We start from the raw sequence: 27,569 nt of genomic DNA on the forward strand, positions 1-27,569 counted from the left end.
TTTCAGCGATAAAACCAATTATTTTAATTGAAGCCATTAAAAAAACCAAGTGGCAATATAAATGATAAAATTATACTTAAGGAATAGCTAGCACTTTCTGAAAAGCATTAAAACAGCAACAGACATTTTACAAAAGATTTAGGGAAGAGAATAAAATTTCCAAACTACAGGTACTGTATAAAGGTAACATTAACAATTATCTTATAAAATACAGCAACAGAGACAAAACAGATACTCAAGCTCCTTTGAAACTAAGCCTTCTGGGGTCTTGGTTAAAATCTATGTTCAAAAACTATTTTAAACAAGGACCAAATACTTCATATTTTAAATTTACAAGTCCCTGGCATAAACACAGCACTATACACATCTTCCAAACGAGCAGTAAGTACAATTTCATTTAACCATGCGTGGTGTCATCTTCTACAAAGTCTTTGGCCATTTCTGCTGTGATCACATCGATATGACTAACCTGGTGGAACAAAAAGAAGTAAACAGTTACTATAGTACCTCCTGCAGAACTAGACAAGTCTTTTATCTAAACGCACCAGGACTAAGCAACAGATCTGATAAATTTCTTATTTCCTTTACAGAACACGGAAAGGGAGATCTGCAGATATTTAAATTCTTGTTTCAGGAAGGAAAGAACTTTTACGCAAAAGACTGTGATATAACTAGAAACCCATCAGTGAATAAGACTGATTCACTTTCAATCTGACTTTCAAGTGGAGTCTTCTCAGTAAACAACGTAACTAAAATTTATCATTTACCTTGTTTCTGAATTTAACACCATAGAACTTGTCAGCTGACTCAAGCAGTTCAGGCCTAAACGTTGTTGTAATAAACTGAGCATGTTCAGCTAGTTCCATAATCATATCTGAAAGAGAAGACAAGAATTCTTTTTCAATGTAATCTTTTCAATAAAGTGGGACATGTCTTAATATGAGATAGGCAAAGAATTTGCTATTCCTTATTCAAAATAAGGGTCTGGTTATTAGAAACAAACAACCACAACACCTACAAATCAAGAAAGGATCCATACCAGGTTTTTAAGCACTATCACCAATTCCAGTACCAACCCTGACATATTCAGCCACTCATCAAAATCTGAATTGTGATAAGGTGAGCCTTTAGACACAGTAGACAACACTGAGCTTTTACCTAAAAAAAAATCATGAAAGTTTCATAAAGTTAAATTCTAATACACATTAGGATATCCCCAAATGTGCCTTTTTGAATAAAAGCTTTTATCTTAAACATCAGGGATGAGAAGACAGTCTATCATGTTCAACCACGTGAAGATGAATAAAGGTAGACAGTTACCTGAAACAGCTTTTCTGTGCTGAGCATCCAAAGCTTGGTCGATTTCATCAAACAAGTAAAATGGAGCTGGATCACATTTCTGGATAGCAAATATCAGGGCTAGGGCCACTAAGGATTTCTGTCCACCTGAAAGTTGCTGCATTTCTCTCATTTCACCCTGCTTCCCTGTGAACGATACCTACGAAAACAATGCAAGACAATTCCAAAATATTAAATCACGACATAACTTGCTATTACAGTAAATAAACAGGACCAATTAAAAGTAGCCTTTTAAAAAAATAATTCAAAGGCAATCTAGATGAATATTCAGAGTACTGAAACGCAAATCTTCCTCCTTACCCTTATGCCAACTCCAGTGAATTGGTCTACAGATGGAACACTGCTCTGAGATCCAGATCCCCTTTCACTTTCAGTGCTGCCCTCGCCTTCATCCTGGGACTGATTGCCCTCCACATCTCCTTTCTTCATCACTAATGTGGCCTTGCCACCAGGCACCAACTTCTGGAATACTTCACTGAAATTTTTTGACACCTGAAACAGTAAATACAACAGCTCAACTTCACATAATGAAAACAAAAGCAGACAACAGCTGGTTTTACATGATTATATCAAGTATATGTTTCAAAGCAGAGATCCACGTTCATTCTTAAGCACAAGCAGAAGTGAGAAACGTGCTATAAAGACCTTGGTTTAAATCATCAAACTGTTCCTGTAATATAAGAATTTTCACAATTTTTTTCAAGAAAATGGTAGATTTAAAACATAGAAAAGCAGGAAAATCAAGTATTATTATTATTATTATTATTATTATTTATTTATTACAGTAAAATTCAGATAAGAAATTTATTAAGCATATGATCTTCTAAGAGAACACTTCATGTACCTCATAGTTAAAATCCTTTGTTAATGTTAGGAATTACCTTCACTAAATCTGGAAAATGGATTTAGTGCAGAAATTATTACCAGACATTTCCCAGAAAGGGTGGTTGAACATAGTACAAAAAGACTCATCAGAAAGGAAGTATTTAAGAGGTTTAAAGTAAAGCTAGCATTGTAACAGTACCAAGACTGAAAACTAGCCTATTCCTTTTTCGGTACTTAAGAAAACCCACAAACCTAAAGTTACACAATACTGCCTTCTACAATAATAGAACAGATTTACTTGAAATCTGCTTCTCCCAGTACAGCTGCTGCATAAAGAGACAATGCGATTTCATCACCAGTGTCTTTACAATTGTTGCTATTTTATTACCTGTTTGAAAGTCAGCTGAATAGCTTCATATTTCCTGAGCTCAAGGACATTCATCAGCTCCATGATAGATTTGTAGCCTCTGTCCAACTCCTCTTGCCTTTTTATCAATTTTTCCTTCTGCTCCGAGAAATTTACAAACTGATCTAAAGCTTTTTTATTAACATGACTGTATTTCTTCAGCTCTGTATTGCACTGCTCCAGTTTGCGGAATAACTGTAAATGGAAAATATTAACATATCAAAGGTACTTGCAATTCTATCCAGACTAGACATTTAAGATGTACGCGACACTAATATTTTTGGTCATGAAACATAACACCAAGAACACTTATTACCTGCTTTAAACTTAAAGTCTGATACTTTTCAAAAGCCTCCTGTGGAAGTGAACCCAACTCTCGGATTTTCTTCATGCATTCCTCTTTCTTCTTGAGAAGCATGCCTTGCCTATTGGTCATTTTTTCAAGTTCTTTTGTGTCATGGTTAATGGCATCCATATGCTCCTTTTCCATGTTCTTCCAGCGTTCCATGCTCTTCTGAAGCTCTTTAATTCCTGCTTCTGTTTTGTCAATAGAATTATCCAGATCTGAGATATTGGGGGAGAGCACAAAACCCAGAGGTAAGTCTTACATGCCTGCATAAAATCAGCAATTATCCAGTCAAGTACTCTTGAAACAAAACGATAGTCTAAAGAAAAAGACCTATTAAGGAATAGAAAGTTACTTTTAAGACAAAAAGCTGAAAATCCCTCTTTCCTTCCCCAGGAGAATATGGTTAAACCCCTAACAAACATACTAGGGTCATATTGTTAAAGCCTAGAAAGAGTAGTAAAAAAAATTTTGACTTATACAGGTGCTCCTTCCTACGTGACAGCAACTTATTAATAGTTTTATACAGGTTAGATAAAACTTAAGACCAGATCATACTTGTCTGAAGGTTGTTTCAAAAGGACTATGTCCTGAAGCCAGAAGTCTGTTATCACCAGCACATCCTCATTGTTGTAACAGTGCGGAGTTGTGGACACTTTCACTCATGTACAACACAAGCAAAATCTTGTTTTGCTTATCTTTTGCTGCTGAGTTCCAAAAAGTTGTTGCACACTATGTAACTACTACAGAATATTTGAAATTAATGACTACTACTCATATTATGGCCTGTTTCTGAACAAAACCATGCTATGTGTGACTTTCAAAACCCTCGATATCTTTCTTTGAAAAAATGACGCTACCAACCATCTGACCGTGCCAGCGTGTCCTTCACTCGTTTGTTGATAGCTTCAAGTTCTGATGTTGTGGCAGTAAGAACTGTGCCACCTTCCGTTTCTCGTAGCTCATTCAGTTCCTACGGGACAAAGTAAATGCCACCAAGCTTCAGCATGGAGGGGAACAAAAGTATAAGCCAGACAAACAAGTTATCTTCTGCTACTCTGCAGATAACTGTACTAAATATTTTAGTAAAGTTTTAGAGCATAGTTAGATCTTCAAACAAATTTGCCATCATGAGGGCCCTATTTATATGAGGTCAAACACAAAAAAATTAGACTGTAGCTGTATCTTTTAAGAAAATCAACTACGATCACCTTCAAAACAGTTCCCTTCTGACCTGATACAGGTGGATATGATGCTGTCAATCTTCAAAGCAATTTCGCAGATCACTTTCTGAAAAGCTGTTGAGGGTCCCTGTCAGTTTTGCTTTCATATCTTCTACCAACAAAAAGACAGGTTCCTTTGAGCAGCGACAGGATCTTAAGAGATCTCTTCATTGTAAGCCTCAGTCAACTGAAAAAGTTCCTCCGGCAGATTTCTTCAGTTTCACAAGAAACTTGATCTTAACTTGATGTTAACTCGCTGTTCACTCTTGCACAGACATTTTCCAACTCAGGGTAAGAAAACGTCTGTATCTGAACACACTTCCACTCATACAGAGTGAAACAATCGAGTTGAGCCTTGTCTCCTGTGACACCTCAGAACATGTCCTATAACCATCTTCGTGTCTCCCCCCTCCCACTCTTGGTTTCCAAGTATCAGGTTAGTCTTGTTTTTTTTGTGTTGGACTTCATACACAGCCTGTGTATTTAGAGTAGGATTTCTGTTAAAAATCCACAAGCCAAAAATACCGTGCTGAAATTTAAGTAAATTACTTAACTCAGCTCGGATATAGGGAAGCAAAACCCACTACAAGTAACACAAGGTAATGAATGAGTATTTATCAGATGATTAATATATGTCAAAGTGCTGGAAATAACCCCCAAAAAGATCGCAAAAGTACATTTAAGAAAAAAATCCTTACTTGCTCCACTTGGTCTAAGCGTTTTCTCAGATTCTCATTGAGATATGTTTCAACCCTTGTGATAATGCCTTCTAATTTAATCCTTTCATTTAAAAGTTGTCTGTTTTCCTGAAAAAAAAGAGCACATTAATTGCCTTAACCGATTCCTACACAAATGTCTTTTCCATGTTAAAATAATCAAAATATTAAAAAAATCCACTTTTCACACAATTCTGTACATTAAAATATCCCGCAGCTCTTTATTGGTCTAATTTTAACAGGGAGAAAGAACCAAACCGTAAATATTTTTGCAGCTGCCTAGTATAAAAGTCAACCATGCAAATCAGTAAGTTTAAGAAACTGTATTGGCACCTGAATCCAATTCTTAGACCCAGAAGAGCTTTAGAGAATATATGTAAGTAGTATTTTTTCAACATGGGTGTCAGACAAAACCTTAGGCATTGCAGGCATTATTTTGTTTTCCCACACTGCATCATCCCTTTCAGATTCTATCTTTGTATTTATTGTTGGTCCAGGAGCAGGAGCAAGAAAACTGTGATAATTCCCACACAAATAGCCATAGTTCTCACCCTATACAGCTACCAAAATTCTCTCAACTCTTGAGAAAAACATGCAAATACACTTTGCAAATGAGATAACCCATAACATGCCTAGCCTACTTGTGATGAAACATTAATTACACTATACTAATCGTAAGTGACTTTCATACAAAAGGGACAGATACAAATTTATTGAGTAGGCATCACATCTAATGGCAGATTTTTTTTAATTCCTTACTTGTTGTAGTTGTCTAATTTCATCATTAAGAGCATCCACACGTTTCTGATCTTCAAGACTGAGCTGAGACAACAAATCAGTCCCCAGTTCTGCTTTTAATGATTCTCTAGTTGACTCCATAGCATGTAAACTTGCCTCCAAGCTCTGCAAACTGCGTTGCTATGGAACAAATATTAGACAGAATCATTCATCAGAGCAATCTGTAGATTTATCTGAATTTCACTTTTCTGTTTAAATAACCATTTTCTTGTGACATATCTCTAGTTATCTTTACATATTTCAAATTACAATGTTAACCAGAAAGGTATGCAAGTTTATCAGTAACATTAATGAAATGATTAATATAAAATAAGTAACAGCTTTCCATATCCCCATACTATACCTTGGGCATAAACGTCTTCTCAGACTGCTGCCTTTTCTCCTTCAGCATTTTCATCTCCGACAAAATACTGTCTCGAGAGGCTTTGAACTTTCTCTGCTGTGTCTCAATTTGCTGCATTTGGTTCATTAACTGGTCAATCTCATTATTAATCCATACCGTGGGCTAAGGAAAACTCTGTTCTTGTTTTAAGAGGCATTTCACATATATCAGTACCTTCAATTTTTGTCCCTTTCAGCATATTCAGCTGCTACAATGAAACACCACGAAAACAAAACCCCCACAAAATATTCACTTGCTTTGTTTAGCTATGAAGTTCACACCATGGCACTCGGAACAACACAGGGATATGTCCGAACTTGTAAGGAAAACTTATATCTTACAAAACACAGAAGAGCAGATGTCTACGTTTAAAAGAAATATTAGAACAATATAATTATCCCTTACTTAATTCTGAAGCAAAACACTTCATTTGTTCAAGAGTTTTAATAGAACAGCTTAAGTAATATTGCAGGGCTTGCAGAATCTTCTGTTTTAATTTAGCTTGAATTGCTAACGTCATCTTACTCCTACTAGTATGTTATGTATTAAAACAGCAACCTCAATGCCCTAATAATTAATAATTCCTCTAAGCAGAAGTTACAGTAAAATACTTCACTACATCCTTAAAACATTTTGAAAAAACCTGAATGAGCTACAGAACAGGAATAGATATCTTACTTTCAAAACAGCTGAAGTCTGTGGTATATTCTAAAAGGTACTGCCAGACTGCCGCAACAGCTCGTTACAGTTGCTGATCTACCACAGCCGAAGGGTATGCCACGTAGGAATTTCTATCAGTTAGCTGAGCACGCTACCTACATCCTCTATAGATCCCTCCTCAAAAAGAAACCCAGGCCTAAAGGTTTTTACGTAAATGAGAGCAAGAAATATTCCTCTGCTCCAAAATTAAACGTCCTAGTTAAAAGTTAAGTTATATAGAAACCAAAGGATCCAACAGGTAAGTGGGGGATTTGACTACAAGCAGCAGGTATTTAAGGTCCCATTCCTAGATACAAAAAGCAGGCTACTTGTACAATGCACACTAGGATTAGTGTTGAAATTAGTCTGTCAAGCAACTCAGACTTTAATAATACAATGCCCTCCATCTCCTCACAGCATGTGGACTACGCAACATACCAATTCAGCACACAAGTACTAAAAATACAGCATGAGTCAGGAGATGCAGTGAAGATTAGCAGAGGTAACAATATCCGGTTATAGCAGTTACTATAACAAACTCTAGGAAGGAATAGAAAGCCTCATAGTTTAGGGTCTAACAGCATCTTTAAGCTTTAACGATCAAGAGCAAAATTTAATGGGAACAGATTACTGAAGCTCCTTTTTCCTGAAGCCTGCAGTGCCAGCTCTTCTCTGAAGCAAAACCATTGGACATGGTGTGTTTCAATTACTATTTCTCAGTCAAGCTTCTCTGTTATGGAAGTTTAACCGAAAAAAATAACAGCAGTGCTGCAGAAACTATTTCTTAACTATTTGCATGGATCTAAAAATGATTTTTAAATAAGAATGCAATTCAGGCATATAAACAATGTATTTGGTTTAAAATCTGTTATTTTCACTGGTTGTACACCAATACCGGGGTTTTGCTTGTCTCTTTTTAATCACCTATTTCTTTGTTACCAAAATCCCTACAGTTACATTTAGAACTAGGCTGCACAAGGAACAGTGAAAACAAATACCACAGCTAATAACTAACACTAACAAAAGTCAGTGTCCTGTTTTTCATCTATTACTGAAACCACAAAACGAAAGCTTTGCCATCACACCATCCCCAAGAACAAAAGGATATTTTCAATGTTTCTGCGTAAGTTTTCATTGAGCTTTGCTTCAAGTTCACCAAGTTCTTCTTCTGCCTTTCTAACATCTTTTTGCAATTCAAGCCGAGATTTCCTTGTGTCATAATAACCTCCAGTCAAAGCACCACGATGGCTGACTTGATCACCTAAACGCGTAACAGGGTAAGATATAAAACGCACACTACATGCTCTCCATAATGTTCAGAGCAGTTTCTACAATACTACTTAGGAGGTTAACTAGAACATCAACTAACCTGCAGGAGCGCTGTAACAGTATCAGCAATCACAAGTATATGTTTACAATAATCAGGAAAACACATATTTCTGTATTCCATTTAAAGTGTATTTCCTTTATCAAGACCAACACAGACTGCTACGATCTGCTTTAAGCATTTGCTAATATTTTTTATCTAACTTCTGAAACCACGCAGCCTGAAGGAAAAAATACCTATAATAAGGGAAAAATGCAAATACCTAGTACTACCAGTTTAAAAAAAACTCCGCAGATGATCTGTGAGGAAGAAAACAAAAGAGAGGCTGAGTAATTAGCAGCATCTGTGGCTTATACAGTATGCTGTAACTAAAAATTAATCATTTCCTCCTCTGACATCCTTAGGAATTTTTTCAGATCAACTTTAAGGGACAAAAAGACTACAAGAAGCCTGTAGGGAATCTGCCTTGCAACAACAGGCAAGTAACAAGAAACATATTTCACAGAACATAAAAACATGTTAATGTGTCTGGTACGCAAAAGAATTCACCCTGCACTTATCAGTTAAGGCCATACACTTGCACTCTAAACACTGGTTTAAGTTTGTGGAAAATACTACGGATACTCTAGGACAACAAAAACCTGTTAAAACTGGATAAAGCAAATTGGATGAACACAGACCTAATCTGCTTTACAATTCTCAGAACAAAGATGCATGGCTACTAGCTACTGGATCATTAGAAAATTCAACAGCTCATGAAGAAATTCAGTATTTTTAAGCACAGTATTTAACCAAGTGCAACCTTGTACATCTCAGTCAAGTATACTATTATTTAAAATACTCTTGTTTTGACAACATCAACAGACCATGCTCAATGAGCAATGACCCATTTTTACGATAAAGAACTTACAAAATTGCAGTATTTACCTTCCAGAGTAATACAATCCATAGTGAAAGCTCTGGCCAGCTGGGTAGACACCTCCATGCTACGACAAATCAGAGTCTTTCCAAACACATGTTTGAACGCTTTGTCAAATCTTGGATTGTATCTCAGTTTACTGATCATAGGAATGGCATCCTGAAATGACAGTGATTTTAATGAGAAGAGCATATTGATATAAATATGGCAAGTATATTGCAACAAATTCATACACAGAATCCAATACAGCCCTTCGAAAAGGAAACTACTAGCCTTATAACAAGAATTTCTAGAAGTTTAGTATATCTCAAATTCACTGAATGTTAACATTGGCTTGACAATCGATAAACAACCAGAATGAGAATTCTGGAGCTGTGTCTATCATTATTTACATTATATATATATATACTCATATTTTATATATATTATTTATTTATCAGGATGTGAAACCCTGAACTCAAAGCATAACACCGTGAATGATACTTTGGTAATAAACAGCCACGTGTTGGTAGACAGATGACACCCTGACTGAACACTCCCAAAACAAATGCATAAACACTCTAAGGAAATCAAGTGCAAGATTTTGCTATTTTAGCTTTTAACAGTTAGGTTTGAGACTTAAGTCAACCCAGAGTCTGCAGAGAGTTTCATCCCAGCATTAAATTGTTACTAAAACAATTTGAGTAGGTACCATAGATTGGCATTTTTTTGGTAATTTTTTTCCCTCCAAAAACTTAATCTTTTCTGTAGAGAACAGGACACCAACATGAACAGGTTTAATATTAAAGCCTCTCCCCAAACAAGCACATTAGAAGTCTGATTGTTTCCTATTTATTTCTTCCTATGTTTATGTGAGGAGGAAAAAAAAAAAAGACCAATTTTTAAAGGACTCATTATACCATGATTACCATAGGAAGCAGTTAACATTTACCCAATTAATTAATTACTAAAAATTCAAATAAGAGCAGATACCTTCTTGAAATCTATTTCAGAAGTACTTTTTAATGGTTGTCACCAAAGATTTACTCATGCAGTTTTAAATATAAAAAATAACTCATTTCCAGTAACTACGAGACATCGTCCACGGCTGTAATATCATCCTATCCATCTCTTCACCTTTTGTCTACAGCAGTATTTGGCTTGAAGAATTAGAGTTCAGTAATTTAGGCAATTGTCCATTATCATGTTACAAGAAAATTCTACTTCTTTTAAGTATCCCCTACCTACTTGGAAGATGAAGTTAAACTTCAAGGAGGAAATACTTGGCAGGGAAGCAAGTATTTTCCTGTAACAGATTTTTTTTCTGTTGAGAAGCATACATTACTAGCAGAATTTAATTGCAGACATTCAACAGCAAAGCAAGTGGTGGGCAACAAGCAATATACACACACAAATCAAAACAGGAGGCGTTGCAATTATGAAGCAGTGAAAGGTTCAAAAGGAACTCTGACTCACATTAGTCTCTGGATAAGCAGTATCTCGAACATCCAGCTTGTTCAGAGGGAGGAAAGTAACTTCTCCAGGAAGGTTCATTTTGTTAAATTCCATTAGGATCTTTGTACTGACCTCATCAGAATCCACGATGTGATAAAATAACCTAATTAACAAGCCCAACAGACAAGCAAAACTTTACTGTGCTAAAAGTACTAACATACTTGTATGAAACAGTAAGCAGACAGGTATGATTAAATAACACCAATATAAAGCCGCATAGCATTTTCTCTTCAAGTCTGTGCCTCAGAATAACCAACTGGTACACTCGATTCACTTCCATTAAAATGGGATCAGACAAGAATTTTACATTCCACCCTCCTGTCACAAAAGCAGCTCAGTACGTGTACAGTGTCATTGTGTACACAGCCTTTTTTGGTCCAACTGTAAACCTCTGTCCTCCATACCATTTCAACAGTCAATATTCAGCCCTCATTGCATGGATTTACTGAGTTTGCATCTTATGCCTCTGTACACAACCAACAGAAACTACATCTATCTCCATGTGTGACTGTCAAAAGCAGTAACAAGCAAACTGTAGTTCAACTTGCAAAAGACAAATCACTTATTTCAGTCCCTCTGATGCTAGTCCCGAACTATGTGGCGTAAAAGGATTCAGAAAGGACTGTGAAGCACTTTGAAGAGACATTCTTCTTCACACAGACACAGATGTTTCAGCTGAGGGACTGCATTTCAAATTGTGGTAGCATCAACATTTCTGTGCGATAGTTTGCAAGATCCTGTCACTACTGTCCTCTATTCCTACCCTTATGCTAGTATCTACACTTTTATTAAAACAAGAATTTGCATGACTACTCATTGATTGGAACAGGGGACTGATCACATAAAAAGACAATTTAAATTAATTGGAAGTGTCAGATGCTGCAGGAAGTGCAGTGTGAATGACCCAACAGGCATTGACATCTGGAACACACCTTACACACAGATTCATTAACGCTCCAGGTTTTTTTTTCAGACAGCTTTTGAAATAGCAGGTTTTGACAGCTCATCTTCATCTATGAGATTTTCTAGAGTAAGTGAAATAATTCTTATGGACTCTCATCACTGAAACATCAGCACTGTTTTATGTAGAATTCTCTACACCAGAAGATGCTGTCCAACTTTATTGAATATAACTTATAACTTAGCAGAAGTACAGGTGGTGAAGCTAAGTGTTAGCACAGTGCGTGTGGGGCCTTTTGGGGGAGTCTCTACACGCTTTTTGGTTTAGTTTTTTTTTAGCCAAGATAATTCTTAAATCAGCAGAATTCTTTTTAGGTCCTCCTTGAAGGAGAAGCAGTTTGGCCATGATACATAAAAGGCGCTTTGACAAAAAAAGGACAAGAGCTCAAGTTTAAAAGGATAAAATTTTCAGTAGTAACTGTTACCAACAACTAAACTGTAAGACTGCAGCTGCTTTAACTTAAGTAAAGCAAAAGAGCACGTAATTACCTGTTCCCTGCAGTAACTTCAACACAAGTGTAGAAAGCTGGCTCACATTCGAAGTTATTCATCACAATGCCATGATAGCCATTTAGAACATGCTGGTTTATGCCTTTTCGACGGAAATGCTCCAAAACTTTGTTTATGCTGTCTATACCATTCAAAATGGCCTGTTAAGATACAGCTCATTATTGCAGAAGATGTAGAAGTAATATACACTTTAACTCTGTGAAAGTCATAACCTTTTTCGCCAAGTTCCTGCTAACTAACCTACAGCTCTAACAGAAGAAACATAAATATTTGAGTCTGCCACTTTTCAAGGTCTTTTTTTTTTTTCAAAAAGCAAAAAGATACCAGAAAAAAATTCGGAAGTATTCCGTTTCTATCTGGCTTTCTTACCCCTCCTCAATCACCTTGAGCTTACAATACTAATTTCCAAGTAGTTCTAAAGCTATAAATATTTGACAAATTCAGCTTACAACTATAATTTATCTTAATTATGACAGTAAGCCAATAAACAAAAGAATTAACTGTCATCTTTCAGATACAACTATGACTTCTCCTTTAATAATGAGAAGAAAAGCTTCCACAAGGAATTGTCAAATACAAAGTATCTTACCTTTCCTGTTGCTGCTCTGAGAAGCTGCTGTTTCTTTTCTAAATCCTCGCGTTTTGCAGCGAGAGCTTGTTGTTCTGCATTTTCTTCTCTCCATAGATAACTACAGAACAAAAATTATTAAAATATTTAAGTGCGAATAAAGTCTAATGACCTTTATGATTATTATTTATTATTCTTAAAGACTGCTAATCTAATAGGAAGGCAAGGTGCAGGAGTTCATACATGGCTACATTTTAAAAACATACCTACATGCCATGTTAACAACTACACAGTTGGGGTCCTTCACATTAAGTGAGATTCAGACATATTTCAATTAATTACTAACTTTCTTTCGCTCTGTAGTTCATCCTTTTTATTTTTCACTTCATAGTATTTTCTGTCCAGTTCTTCAACACGAGCCTTCACCTCATTAAGATCCTGGTCCAGTTTCTAACAGAAAGAAAAGAACAGTCTGAAACTAGAGCTCTCTATGTTTAAAAATCTTTTTTATTCACCCCTTAAATTATTACCCCTTAAAAGACTGAAACAATCCCTACAAATGATTTAACTAATTCACAACAAACTGCAAAAGTACCAAGAATAAACACACCTTTCTAAGGGAACAGTAACAAGGTGAAGTTATCAAGGAGACTGCAAAACTGCAGGGATTTGAGCTGTGAATCTGGGTATTACAATGAAATGGCTCATTGTAAATCACAGTAAGAAATCCAATCAAAACAGTAGCAATCACACACAACTGTGTAATTGTGCTCTGAAAGACCACTTCTCTAAGAACATACATACTAGCCCTGCATACCATGCCGTACTGCTATTACTCAAAAATCTTAGCCTGCTCTCCAGCAGTGCTAGTGCTTTACTGCTGCTGTTTAAGCCAATGCACAGACATCCTACCGGCGCTCATTCAACACTTGCTACTTGCAAAGCAGCTCAGAGCTGCCACTCAATGTTTTCACAGTTATCTGTGCACAGGAGGACTAGCTGTGTTCTCAAAGCACAGCAAAGTTTTTCCAACCTCACTTTGCATGCTCTTCATCATGTTCACCCAAGACATCTCCTCTTTAAACAATAAAAAACCCACAGTTCTTAGCCTGAGCATATCTAGCTTACTTAAGGAGAAAAAGAAAACGGAAGCATGTCTATAAAGGGAATCAAAGGCCACCTTCAACTTAATCTCTTGAATTCTACAGAATTCCTATTGAGCAGTATAATACAATTATAACAGTCAGTGCTAAATGTATTTCTTTTACTCACCAACACAGAGAATCATTACTTTGCTACTCTGAACCTCATCCGAACACTACTTAGCAGAACAGTCATCTTGGTACAACTACATTCCTAGATTTTGTCAGACTGATTCACGATTTCAGTGGATATATTACACAAAGACCAAGAACACGTCTATCAGTACATGCAGAGTAGCAGTCCCGGCATGGGATACTCTCCCTACATAAGCGCAGGGGGTTTCCCTCCTGTAGCTCCTAGGAGGAGAGCTATTTTTGGACTGTGCTACTGTATTTGCAGTGTAAAAGCTGTTTCTGAATGAAAATTAAAATCTAGAGGTTATGCAAATAATACTAAGACAGATTAATCATCCAAGATGGATACAAACGCAACTTCCGACCAGCCGCAATTGTGGTACAAAGGTGCAGTGCTTGCAGACAGTTTAAAAGATCCTCGTTTAGGGAAAATAACAGAAGAGTTAAAACAACCAACTTGGACGGTTATAAAAATATAACAAATTGCTATCTATACAAAATGGCCAAGTTCAACGTAAGACAAAAGCAAGGCAGACTATGATTCTTCCTGAAAACTCAGGCCAAAAATTTTGGGGAAACTACCAGAAAGAAAGTCAACATACAGCATGAAGTTAGATAGTGTTAAATGGAGTTTGGAGTTGATCTATAGGTGTTTTCAATAATCCATTTTTTAAAGACTCCACCCCACTAGAAAGTTCCATCTTCTGTATAAACAGGCACTAAAGTTTGATTGTTCAAGATTAGATTGAGCACTTAACACTTCCCTCAAAAATACTGAGAATAAGCTGAAAACTTACACTGTACTGTTCCAAATTTTTCTCCTTGTTTGCCTCTGTATCCTCTAAATCCTTGTGTATAGCTGCAATCTGCCGCTTCTTGTCATTGATGGCTTGATCTAAAGATTTCAGTTCTTTCTTTATCCACTTATCCCTTTCTTCTTTGGAAGTAAATTGGCTTCCTCGACCTTGTTTTGCATAAAGATCTGTTCTTTCCTGTGTAGCCTGTGCAAGCCTATTTTGAGAAGGGAAAGGCATGTTGTATTATAAATAAATCTATTTATTAAGAAAAAGCATTAAGAATTACTATGAGAATTTTCAAAGACTGTGAAACAAGGCTCTAAAATTTAAGCACCAAATCAGTAACAAAACCGAAAGCATCATTCGGAACTACACAATCACCCAAAAAGACTTCACAAAACAAGAAGTCCATAAGAGCTCACAAAAGTGGTTAAGTTTAAAACTTAAGTTCACCAACACTGTTCCCCCCTACCCCATGCCAAACAATAAAGGAAGCTTTTTGCAGACGATCTGTAAGTACACACAGCTACAGCTACCTCATTCTCAAGCAATAAGTGAAACTAGGAATTAATTGCGCATATGGATAGCATCAATAGTATCTTGGGTTCGTTTGAAATGCTCTGACTCCCCATTGTGGCTAGGTCTATTATGCCACACACCTAGCAATTCCCCTCTCTTCTTTTTCTTTTACACTGTTGAATTTCGGCTCCGTTTCTGCTAATTCTTTCTGCTTCTCCTCAATTTTCTCAAGAAGCTTTTGCCTCTCCTTTAACAGTCTTTTCTGAAAGTCAAACAAAGAGTATTTAAAGTTACATAAGATCAAGAACTGTATTACTAGATAAATATACAATTAAATTATTCGTTAGAAGTGCAAGACTGCAAGATGTCATTGCTTATCTGACACTATGCTGTTTCAACACTTAATAGAAGTTCATTCAGTTCCTATCAGGACAGCAGAGAAGCTGAACTATGCAAGTAAGGGAGGCCTGTATTGGCCAAACAACGGAGTTCAAGTTAGTGCTACAAAGCCCTCCTTTCCAATACGCACAGCAATTAAGGTCAAGAGAATTATATACAGGTGCTTGATTTTGCAACTTGTAGGATGATAAATAAAGGATCGTAACACAGGAGTCTGTTTACATCCCCTATAAGCACACTGAAGACATCACAAAAACTTAAGACATCTGTCCAGCATACCCTTAGAAAACAAAAGGCTATGCTCTAAAACAAAAACTTTAACGTACAAAAATACCACCTCATGCCAAAATACTTCAAGCCTTCACCACTGTTACGTACCCTTTGTTCACTGTTGCCAGCTAATTCATCCTGCAAGTCTTTAGCCTTCAGCTCTAATTTAGTCCTCTGTTTAATCTGCTCTTGTCTTTCAGCACTAAGTTGTTCCTTCTCTTCTTTCATTGCAGAAATCTTTGTCTTCAGTTCTCGAACTTGCCGTTCTATTTCCTATGCAAATTTAAGCATGTAGTATATTAAACACTGCATGCACATTTCAGTATTTATCGAAACTCAAATCATCATTGTGTAGATCAAGATACACTAAAATTGTGGAAAATTTCTCCTCTTTCCAAACAGGACAAAAGCATAGAATAAAACTTAACACTGTTTCTTAAACACACCATCTCCCCCCCCAAAAAAAACCCACTACAAAGCAAAACACATCTCTGGAGAGCCCCTGTTAAAAGCATTTTTACCTCCATTTTATCTCTAGCATCTTGCTGTGCATCTCTCAGCTGCCTGGATTTCTCTCCACTTGTCTCTCGTTTGGCAGAAAGCTGTAAGGAAATATCACCATTAGCTCAGGTAGACAGATTCTGGTTTAGTAGTAGTTCCAGAAAGAAAACTTTTTTAAATTAGTTAAGAACATCACCAAGATCCTACCAAGGAACACAAGGAGGTGTTGGCAAAAAGCAAATCAACAGCTCACATTATATTTACCATTAGCCAAGATATTTTACCTCATCAAGCTTAGCTCGGGTTTCATTAAGTTCCTGATTGTAAATTGTATACTCTAATGCTCTCCTCATTTTATCCCACTTCTGGTACTGAGCCAGTTCTTCTTTCTCCTCTTCTAGGGTATGCAGTCGCTCTTCAATGTATTTCAACAACTCATTGATCTTCTCTCGTTTGCCCTCTTTCGAAAAGATGACAAAATTGAAATTCAGTTAAACACTGTAATACATTCCCACACCTTTAAAGCTACTCATCCCCTCCAGTGATTAACTCTTTGTCAACAGTTACGAAAAGTGAAAAGGAAAACAGACATTGAGAAGTTCCCCAAAAAACCACGATAACAGCAGAACTGTTGATACTAGTTATGTGTGGCAACACAAGCATGTACTCCCCTGGCTCACACACTTGAAATAGTTATAGTTTATACTGCATAAATGTTAGTGTTTGCATAGCAGCAGGTAGTCCGATTTCTGGATCGCTGTCAGTTGACATCACTCGCGTTTTGTACTTCTTTTGAACTTCTGAGATATTTAAAATTCAAGGAAGAAATATGACATGCAGCATAACATCTAACAGACCACAAATAAAATCTGTCTAGCAATTAGCTTTACTGAACGCTTCAGAGTTAATGGAACTCAATGAAAACATCTATTTCTTAACCTATTTTTACCTGTTTCTTTCATTAGTGAAATACTCTCTTCTTTACGTTCATCATACACTCTGGTACCAGCTACTTCTCTTAGTAACTTCAGTCGTTGAGAATCAGGAGCTGTAGCCATCTGGTTGATCTGAAAATTCAAGATCTATGACTTCAATAGCCTGCTCTAGATGCATGGCTAACCACAAAAGATCCAAGACTGCATTTCATTTTGCTGTGCCAGTTTGCCTGAGCTTTTGGCAGGAAGATTTAGGTATCTAGCAAATACTACACTGCTTTCCTTTTGGGATGATTATTTTAGCATGGCAAGTACTCTTCTTGTAATGTACTTTGTTTGGTTTCAAAGTCTACCACCTATTGCTAAAACTCAAGATACTAATATTCTGTGAATTGAAGAAATCATTACCCACTCAAAATTATGTTTAAAGAACCTCAAACTTGGGCTTTTAAGTCCTAATGCTAAATCAACTAGTTTAAAAGTGTCCATAAAACCACACCAAATGTGGAGGTTACCAATCTTAAAATAATTGAGGTCATGAAACACTCATTAATCCAACATTAAACCAGCCATACAACTAAAGCAGATGTAAACCTCACTTTCCTTCAATAGAAATTCAGTGACGACATCCTTTTATAAGGAAATAACTGTTTCTAATTTGTATTATATTAAAACCAGTATGTGTAGTTTGGCAGCAAGAATCATGTGCACCAACACCCACTACAAAAGACAAGTGACTTTCCAGCTGAAGTGGTTTCTTCCAAATGAACGCATTCAGCTGTATAGGAAAATACAGCTTGATAAACATTTGAGAGACTGTACTACTGGGTCAGCATTTCTGCCATCAAGGGCTCCTCAAGCCTCCTGCATTCCCCTTTTAAGTATGTCTTTTGGTGATCTTTAAGAGCTGACAGTTATCAATGTCTCCACGATGCCCCACCCTGTGAGCCATTACAGCCATTACAGGTAATCTGTCCTTTGTTTCCAGGTCTGGGTATCCTTTGAAAGGTCTGGTGAGGAAGAACAGTTACTACAGGCCATACCGTGAGCCCTTTCACTGCTCTATTCAACGTTGGTGCCTCCATATGCTTCCAATTCACCCTCCATTTACAGTATTTTTTGCCTCTTAAAATTCTCTACAATTACTTTACTACCTCATTTTAAGTCCCAGAAATCTATGAATTTACATTGAAATAGTCATATGAATTAAGTGTGCTTTTTATTTAAGTACACAGAAAAGCACATAATTACCATGAAAAACCCTTTTCTAATTATCAACATCACAGATATCAAAACTTCTTTCATAAAATCAACATACACTGCTAAAATAGTAACAGTTGCAAAAGCAGCATCTACAAGAACTCTTCCACACCAAAATGGATTTAGGCTTAGTTTAATTATTGCAGAAGTTAACCAAAGTTTGACATCCAGGAAACATAAGACTCTTGATAATGGTTTCCCAGACTTTGTGAAAAAGAATCTTACCTTTCCTTGTTTGACAATATAGTAGGGATTACTGCGAGAAAATCCAGCACTCTCAAGAAGATTCATTACATCATTTTTCCTGAAATATTAATGTGAATCTATTAGAAACACTTAAAGTACAAGTGACAGCTGCAAAAATTCAGTAAAGTATCACAACTATACATCACACACTATAATCACTGTGCAATGCAGGCTTTGTTTGAAGAAGCTTCTTTATTTGATAATAGCCAATTCTAAAATGAAATGAGGTAGTGAAAATGGAAAATATCTAAAATATTATAGCATTGGAAAGAGATCAAGAAAGACGCACCTCAAAGCAAAAAAGAGGCAAATACAGGTAAAGATATTTCAAGGAAGGATATGAAGCAACCTAATGTCTGGTAACTTCCATTAAAAAATAAAATAAATAAAACCCCAAAAGTATTATATAAGCAGTTAAACACCATGGTAATGAAACTGTAAATTCAAAGTCTGCTGTGTATTGCACAAGGACTGACGTCCTTGCTGTTAAACTACTGATACTCAGCATTACACAACTAAACTAGAGATGTTCATGGAAATCATGACAATTAATTTATTTCAGGCTAGATATGCAACTGTTTGATGCGAGTACAGAATCTTACGGAAATACCACTAGTGTCATTCAGTTAAGGAAAAGAAGTACCTACGTCACCATTTTCTTGTCTAAGAAATATTGGTCCTTCTTGGCTCCAATGACTCTGCGAAGTGAGACTTCCTCTTTATCAATCTTAAGAAAACAAAACCCAGTCAATTTAACTGCTTTCAGTAGGTGTATAACTAACCCAGAATGTTTATGTCCCAGAACTGACTCAAAAGCAGTTACCATATACTGAACAATTCTACGTTATTGAGATATTAGAGACTGAAATGGTCATCATGAAGTAATGTATTCAACTTACCGGCAGCCTGTTGTCTGAATTGTCAAAAATAATTTCCACAAATGCCGAAATAACACGAGGACCTGTACCTTCCTAAGAAAGCAGATATTTTGGTTACATAATTCCAATCTTACAAGGATTTCGCGATCTTTTATCTCCCTTTTCCCGGACAACCCCACATCCCCTTTCCTTCTAAGGATTTGAGAGTCAAGAGTATCTATGCAAGATCCAATATATATATATTTTTATTCACTGGTGTGCATTACCAGCATAATATATTACTTTGTAATAAATTATCTTTTTCCAAAGGGAAACAAAAAATGCCTAAGGATGCTTACAAAACAATTGGCTTAAAACAGCCACAGCCCAGCAATTTACCATTTTTGTACTAACTTTCAATTGCATCAGCTTATTCTTTAGTCTTGTTGCTATACACCTTCACTTACATGCAACAAAGCCAGTCTCTGCTCCGGGCGAAGATGACTAAACTCATCACTGAGAACAAACTGAATCGCTGTAATAAAACAGTAAAGAAACAGAAGGTTTATTCTTTCCTCTAGGCAGCTTCTTTAATTTAAAACATACTGTTTTACTGTTGTATAGTATAGTCATGCCCTTGCTAATATCTTACAATATTTCTTCATTACTTCATTTAAAACGTTAATCTGCTGGGTCTTTATCACTCAGCCTGCTGTACACTACAATTTTCCTGAAGCAGTCTCACTGTCACTACCTCACTAGTGCACTGCATAAGCATTAACACTGCTGCATAAGTAGGGACTCACAAGCTTTCTTCTCCATAATACATTGCGATAGTGTTAACCTAGCCTGCATGCTAAAATACTTCACGCTTGGCAATCTATAAAGACTACCACCGCAAAGATCACTAAACACCTTTGACTTGCATCCACTGATGCTCCCACCTCACAAAATCCCCCGCAAAACCATACATTAAGAGGCTGTATAAGCTGTCCCATACTGCTATGGAACCAGCTTGGAATTTAGCCACCTACTGTGTCTAAAGAAAATTCAAATATCATAATTGGCTTTCAGTTTTCTCCTGTAAAATACTTGCCATTTAAAAATCTTAGAAGGCCCTTAGTCAGAGAAGCCAAACAGTAGTGAAAACTTGGAGGTAAAGTATTAAAGAAGTGCATTGAGATCTGCCTTTTGTCATTGCAAAGTAATTACCAGTAAATCTGCCACTCTGCTGAGGAGGAACATTTTTTAAACCAGCTACTGGCAAAACCATGGAAACTTAGTATCATCAGCATCCCCATTATGAAATCCACACTTACCATAAAAAAAGTTGCTTTTTCCAGATCCATTTCTTCCCACTGAAAATTAAAATACAAAGTACATCAGGAAAACACAAAGTTGACATAAGTTAACATTGCAATGTACATTAAATTTTGCATATAAATACTCAAGACAGAACTCAAATATAACACAGTCAGTCAAATCTCAAGGGAATGAGGCAAACTCAGTAGATGGATCACTTGGTCATTGTCGAAGAACAAGAGAGCAGTCCTTTCCCCACTCAAACAAATTACAACTTACAAACTCCAACACTACTCCACAATGAGAATAATAGTTAAACCGATCCTACTTATTTCAGTCCTTTTCATTTTGAATATTAGGTGCCAGTCCTAGCACCACTGCTTTTATATTTAACTACGGAAAACCACTTGCCTGTACGCTCAGGCTGACGGTTTGAACTTCAGGTAAAGCATGAATTCCTTAATACTCCACTTGCTAATTCAGCAATGTTTTGTTTTAAAAGGCCTGGAAGAAGTACTATTTCTATTTTAAAAAATTAGAAGTGCAAGAACACTGCACTATGCTAACATACAGTAATCACAGCACTCAATTCTGAAGGGTTTCATTCAGCTAGGCTCAGTGCCTTAACTTTAAGATCGGTACCTATTGTATTGATTTTGAAACTGCTTGCCTTCAAGCAGCAATGAGCATTCCAGTCACTTCATCCCTTCCTGGCCACGTGCCTTCCAGATTCACCTCACCCCCCCAAACCACTTGAGATTGTACAAGATCTTTAAAAAGGCAAAAAATTGTGAAGCTAGATTTTTTTTCATCTTTTGGAAACACTAATACCTCGATGAAGTTTTAGCTCTCGATGAAACAACATTACATTACAGGTCATGCTATTCAAGTCATAGTCACGTTTTTTCCAGTCTCAGAGTAAATTCCAGCTACTAAGTTTTATGTCCAAAATTGACTGTATTCTGTCAGGTCAGCAGTCTCAAAGTTGCTGCACAATCACTAAATTCAAAGCAAATGAAAACACAGAACTAGGCATCCATCGGCAAAAAACAGGAAGAGGAATGAGAACGGTGGACAACAACACGCTGTTATAGTAGGCGTTATTTATCAAACTACACTTTGAAACCCATACTTTTTGACAGTCCACATTCCAGAAATTCATTCCTCCAAAGCTGGAGGAAAGAAGAGCTTCTTCTTTGGTGCAGTTTATAGTGGTTAGCAGCATGCTTACTTACCAAGAACAATCATACTTGCATCCCCCCCAAAAAAACGCATCCTATACAAACTCTCTGCTGTTGTTCATGCAATGACAGCCTTTAAAAGGGGTCTTGGCTGTTAGAAATCTGCACGCATGGAATTTACAGACCTCACTCAATTATTGAGGAATCAGACATGCTATTGTCACAGCAAAATTCAATGCTAGCATTACTTTACTGTAAGCAGAATATGCCTTGTGATATGCTACACACAACTGTTAAAAAAAATTTTCAAAACAGAAAACATAGTTGGCACGCGTAGGCAGAATTTTAAAAGCTATAAAGGACTCAAATACAAACATCATCTGAAAGAACAGTACAGCTCTAGTTACTGTTAAAAGATAAGTATCAGAACTTACCAATGACATTGTGTTTTGAGCTGAATGGATCCACAATGGTTTGGTCCCTGTAGCTTCGAAAGCCCTGAATGATTACCTGATGAGAAGAGTGAGTTATTTCAACAGTTCTCTCTGTTCTTGAGCAGTTTTTCAACTACAAGATTCTACAGAATAGTTACATCAATCATAACACAGTTCATTTCCCCCACCCTTCCCCACATACACTTCAACCTTCCAGCTCAAGATGAGCAACTTGCATCCCAACACTTGCCCCTCACCCAAGCACTTGCTTTCGGGACCGACTTTTTCTTCCCACATCACAAGAGATGCTAATACTTATCTAGGCCAAAGCACAGTGAACAAGAGCGTTCCAAGAGCCCTTTTGTCATAAGCCACACAAAAAGATTTATTTGCCTCAAATAATATATACAGGAAAGAAAATCCCCATATAACAAGTACTTATCCTAGCAGGGCCAGATTTCTATTTAATTTTTATAATGCAATCCACATACATCCTAATAATTCTAATTGCAAATTCTCCAAAGCAGAGCAATTACAGACTGCAAAAGCTATACCAGACTATCTATTTCTCATGCAATACAGTCTTATTTTGTTTTACCACAAAACCTAAAGGGAAAAGCAAAATAAGCATGCTATCTTGGTTCTAGTGAATTCACTTTCTAAATAGACAAATACACATCCATACAATTAACATCAGGAGCCACACAGCAAAGAGTCACCTAGAAGCAGCGTGTCAAATTTCAACTATTTCACTTCAGCAGTGATTTGAGGTTTGCCAGATGAAGTAACACACAAGGTACAGAGTGACAATACCCTAATACTTTGGTTCTGCACAGAAGCAAAACTTACCCAACTTCCAGCACACAAATTCCAGCACTTAACAACCTTTTCCAAACATTAAAGCTGTGCTGAAAGACTACACAGCAGCTTTGCTCTGCTCAGTAAGAGCAGAAAGACAGCACCTGAAAAGTTTTGATGTTTGCACATCTTTCAGCAAGAACATTTACAAAAGGACATGAGTTAACATTTAGTTGTTATGTCCTTGGCCAGCTCTTCCCCAGCAAAAGCAAGATATTGTTAAAATAATACCAATGTTTCACCATGACAGCTATCACAAACTAAGAATTACTTGTCAGGAAGACAGCAAAATATCTTAAGTGATACTTCTCAATATTATTACTGCTGAAGTTTAAAATGTGAAATTATTTAGACCTTGTTTGTAAGGTGTATGGGCCCATCACCATTTTCTGTTTTTCTGAACATCACCCTTCTCTCCCATCTTCAAGTACTAAAATAGCCCATGTTCCAAGTATTTTGGTATTCAAGAAGCACATAAAAACCTCCAGCAAAAGACCCAGAAGTAGTACCATAAATATTAAAGCAAGCCTTTCCCCTCTGCAACAAAGGCCTATATTAACTGTACACCTGAGCAACTCAAGAAACATTTACTGGCAGAACCGCATTCATACAGTGTGATATCCTGGTAGCACACTACATAAATGGCAGTGAAAAAGTCCTGTCTGCAAATTTTACTAGACAAAAAACTGGGAGAAGAAAGTGCCCCGATTCATTGATGCCAAATTCAGGCTTAAGTTTTTCCCCCACTACGTGACAGCCCATTATCACAGATTATCACAGAAAACTCCTCTTACCACCTGTTTGTACCAACAGATTAAAACTATCTCGCTAATACTGAATGAAAATGCCACATCAGACAGCAAATCAAACAAGCAGTTCATGAAAATTGAAATGAAATGGAAATTCAAGGCATAAACTAACTTTTAGTCAGAAATCACAGAGCCATTCCCAAACACATCTTCCTTGCAAATCCTCCTTGCACGCTTATTTCACTTTACAAATGAAATAATGGAATTTGAAGCTTCATAGAATCTGAAGCTAAGAACACAAGTAGGCAGAAAACTAATTCTTGAACATCAAACATCATATGTTAGTAACAGCAGGTATTTTGGAAAAGGAAGTCTTCCAATATAACTTCCTCCAATACTTCGCCTATCTAAACCTTTTTTGAATTGCAACTGTCTATGCTCCCTCTCCTCAGGCAAGAAACAGTTCTCATTAAGTACCTGCGCTGTACTCAGATCTAAATCCAAGGCAACTGTATTGGAAGTAATTAAGGCCTTCAGAACTTAATGGACCAACCTACAGAAAGCAAATTTAAGGCAGTGTATTAACTGAGGACTACCCAGTCACTGTGGCTGAGAACACAGACCTTTACCTCCCCATCAGTCTGCACCTTCTGCCAGATGAAGACTTTTACATATGTAGTAAGCTCTGCCTCAGTATGGGCGGCCTTCAAAGGAAACACAGGAACTGCCAATCTTATTCAGGTCTTGTCATCAACTCTAGGCTACAGCAACTATGTTCACTCACTCTGATTTTGAAAAATATGTAAGAATTTAAAAAAAAAGGTAAACAATGCTGTTTTCCCAATTCACCAGATTGAGAGAAAAAAAAATGAAAAGAATGAGAAAAAATACTGGTATGTAGCATTTTTACAGTTTACCTCTAACATTCTAAAAACATCCAGATTGGAATAAAATAATCTATTTTATTCTCGCAAGAGCCTGAAAGCCTCTATGAAATGGTAAAAACAATTAATCATTTTTTCTTTGATACTACAGCAAAAGCACAAACTTTTGTGCAATTCAAACCTGGAGAACAAGAATTCTTAGTCAAAGATTTTAAAGCAACGTGCACATCCATAACAACAAAAGGCATTTGAAACACTCCCTAGTCAGCCAAGCAGTTGGTGAAAACCTGATTTCTATGTAGATCATGCACTTTCAAACAAGATAAAGTATTCTTCCTAATAAAGATACCTGTAGCGTGTCAGAAGGCCAGGTAATTTTTTAGGCCAATAAGAAATGAGAATAGTAGTAAGTTTTGTATCAATATGTACAGGCACTGGTACAAAATAGCCATATATATAACATCCTATGCAATACAACTGCAGCGAAATATACTACAGAACTAACATTAACTTTCTCCTCAGTCTTAAAAACTGTTTGGAAAAGGTCCATACAAGGACCTTCTTAACATCAGCAGCAGATTGCCTGTCAAGGATGAACTACAATAGGTTTAATGGGCCATGACGGGGGGCCTAAGGCATCATCCCAATACAACTAGTATGCTGCTGGTTTTCCCAGGGGAAGAGGCAGACAGAACCAGTTTGAATTGAAACCCCAAATGCAGTCACGTTTTTCCTCACTGAAGCCACCTTGCAGGTAGTTTACCAAAAAAAAAAAAAAAAAAAAAAAGGAAATTTTAAGAAGAGAGCTTTAACAGCTCAGAGGTGACAGAATCATAGAATGGTTTAGGTTGGAAGAGACCTCAAAGCCCACCCAGTTCCAATCCCCCAGCCGTGGGCAGGGACACCTCCCACTGAATCGGGATGCCCAAGGCCCATCCAACCTGGCCTTGAACAGCTCCAGGGATAGGGCAGCCACAACTTCCCTGGGCAACTTGGGCCAGTGCCTCACCACCCTCATCGTGAAGAATTTATTCCTAACGCCTAATCTAAATCTCCCCCTTTCAATTTAAAGCCATTCCCCCTCATCCTATCACTACATGCCCTTGCAGAAAGTCCCTCCCCAGCAGAGGTGCCCCATTCATCTGATCATCTTTGCAGCCTCCTCTGGACCCATTCCAACTATTTCACATCCTTCACATGTTGGGGATTCCAGAACTGAACGAAGGACTCCAGGTGGGGTCTCACAAGAACAGCAAAGAGGGGGAGAATCACCTCCCTCCCCCTGCTGCCTGACAGCTGAGGAGAGCTCTGGATGGTTGCCCTGTCCAAAAGGACCCGCAGAGTCCATGAACAAGGCGCAAGTCCTTCCCATGCCACTTCACACCTGCAATGCAGGAAACCATCTGCGGGAGCCAGGAAAGGAGGTAGGCACCTGCCAGCCTGCACAGCGGGCTTGACCAGGGCGCCTCCCCTCAGCAATGAAACCTCCTACCCCGGGATAGCAGCGAATCACGCAAAGGCCTTCAACTCGGCCAAGTGCAAGGAGCAACACCTGAGTAGGGGCAATCCGTGGTTCCAATATAGGCTATGGGACAACGTGATTGAGAGCAGCCCTGTGCTGAAGGACCTGGCGGTGCTGGTTGACAACAGGCTCAACATGAGGTGGCAATGCATGCTCGCAGCCCAGGTGGTCAACCCTGTCCTGGGTGGCATCAAAAGAAGTGTCGCCAGGAGGCTATTCTGCCCCTCTACTCTGCTCTCGTGAGACCTCACCTGGAGTCTTGCATCTAGTTCTGGAATCCCCAACATAAGAAAGATATGGAAGTGTTGGAGCAGATCCAGAGGAGTCCATGAAAATGATCTGAGGGCTAGAACACCTCTGCTGTGAGGACAGCCTGAGAGAGCTGGGGTTGTTCAGCCTGGAGGAAAGAACACTCTGGAGGAGACCTTAGAACAGCATCCCAATATCTGAAGGGGGCCTGCAGGAAAGCTCGGGAGGAACATTTTACAAGGGCATGGAGAGATAGGACTATGGGAAATGGCTTTAAACTGGAAGATTTAGATTAAACATTAGGAAGAATTCCTTCACTATGAGAGTGGTGAAGTCCTGGCACAGGTTGCCTAGAGAAGCTGCGGCTGCCCCATGCCTGGAGGTGCTCACGGCCAGGTTGGATGGGGCTTGGAGCCACCTAGTCCAGTGGGAGGTGTCCCTGCCCATGGCAGAGGAGGTGGACCTGGATGGGCTTTGAGGTCCCTTCCAATCCAACCCATTCTGCGTTTCGGACCAGCCACCCCCCAGCGGCCTCTCGCTCCCGGCCGGGCTCTGGCCCTGGCCCTGCCCCTGGCCCACAGCCCACTCAGCGCCGGGCCGGGCCCAGGCCGCGGGGCGGGTGGCTCGGACTCACAAGCTTACCTGCTTGATGTACATGTCTGCGCGGGATGGGGGAGGCGGCAGTGCCGCTGCCGCTCAGCCCGCCTCAGCGTCCCCTCCCGGCGCGACCCCGGCCGCCCCCCGCGGCCGCACAGCGCCCGCTCCTCCCGCGCGAAAACAAAATGGCGGCGGAGACT

General features: G+C 38.0%; 1 protein-coding gene across 1 annotated transcript; it reads right to left on the reverse strand.

The window, feature by feature from the left end:
• Positions 1-27,569, reverse strand: SMC3 (structural maintenance of chromosomes 3). The gene is made up of 29 exons (XM_054072347.1): positions 27,415-27,569; positions 22,511-22,586; positions 20,913-20,951; positions 20,061-20,128; positions 19,636-19,707; positions 19,384-19,463; positions 18,716-18,794; positions 17,245-17,362; positions 16,580-16,755; positions 16,316-16,396; positions 15,903-16,067; positions 15,266-15,387; positions 14,607-14,820; positions 12,879-12,982; positions 12,554-12,653; positions 11,944-12,104; positions 10,456-10,597; positions 9,009-9,159; positions 7,863-8,015; positions 6,017-6,168; positions 5,635-5,793; positions 4,858-4,965; positions 3,801-3,909; positions 2,907-3,154; positions 2,573-2,785; positions 1,660-1,851; positions 1,321-1,498; positions 768-874; positions 1-469 (listed from the first exon to the last, which is right to left on the reverse strand). Exons 1-29 carry the CDS (start codon positions 27,427-27,429, stop codon positions 398-400), a joined length of 3,654 nt encoding a protein of 1,217 aa, XP_053928322.1. The 5' UTR covers positions 27,430-27,569; the 3' UTR covers positions 1-397.

This window comes from Cuculus canorus, chromosome 7 (genome assembly GCF_017976375.1).
Source record: "Cuculus canorus isolate bCucCan1 chromosome 7, bCucCan1.pri, whole genome shotgun sequence".
Taxonomy (NCBI): domain Eukaryota; kingdom Metazoa; phylum Chordata; class Aves; order Cuculiformes; family Cuculidae; genus Cuculus; species Cuculus canorus.

Coding starts and splice junctions, on each gene's coding strand:
- SMC3 (XM_054072347.1), bottom strand. Junction 19,708..20,060: donor AGAGACTGGCTTTGTTGCAT/GTAAGTGAAGGT, acceptor CTGCTTTCTTAG/GAAGGTACAGGTCCTCGTGT. Junction 16,756..17,244: donor TTCACTAATGAAAGAAACAG/GTAAAAATAGGT, acceptor TCTTTTCGAAAG/AGGGCAAACGAGAGAAGATC.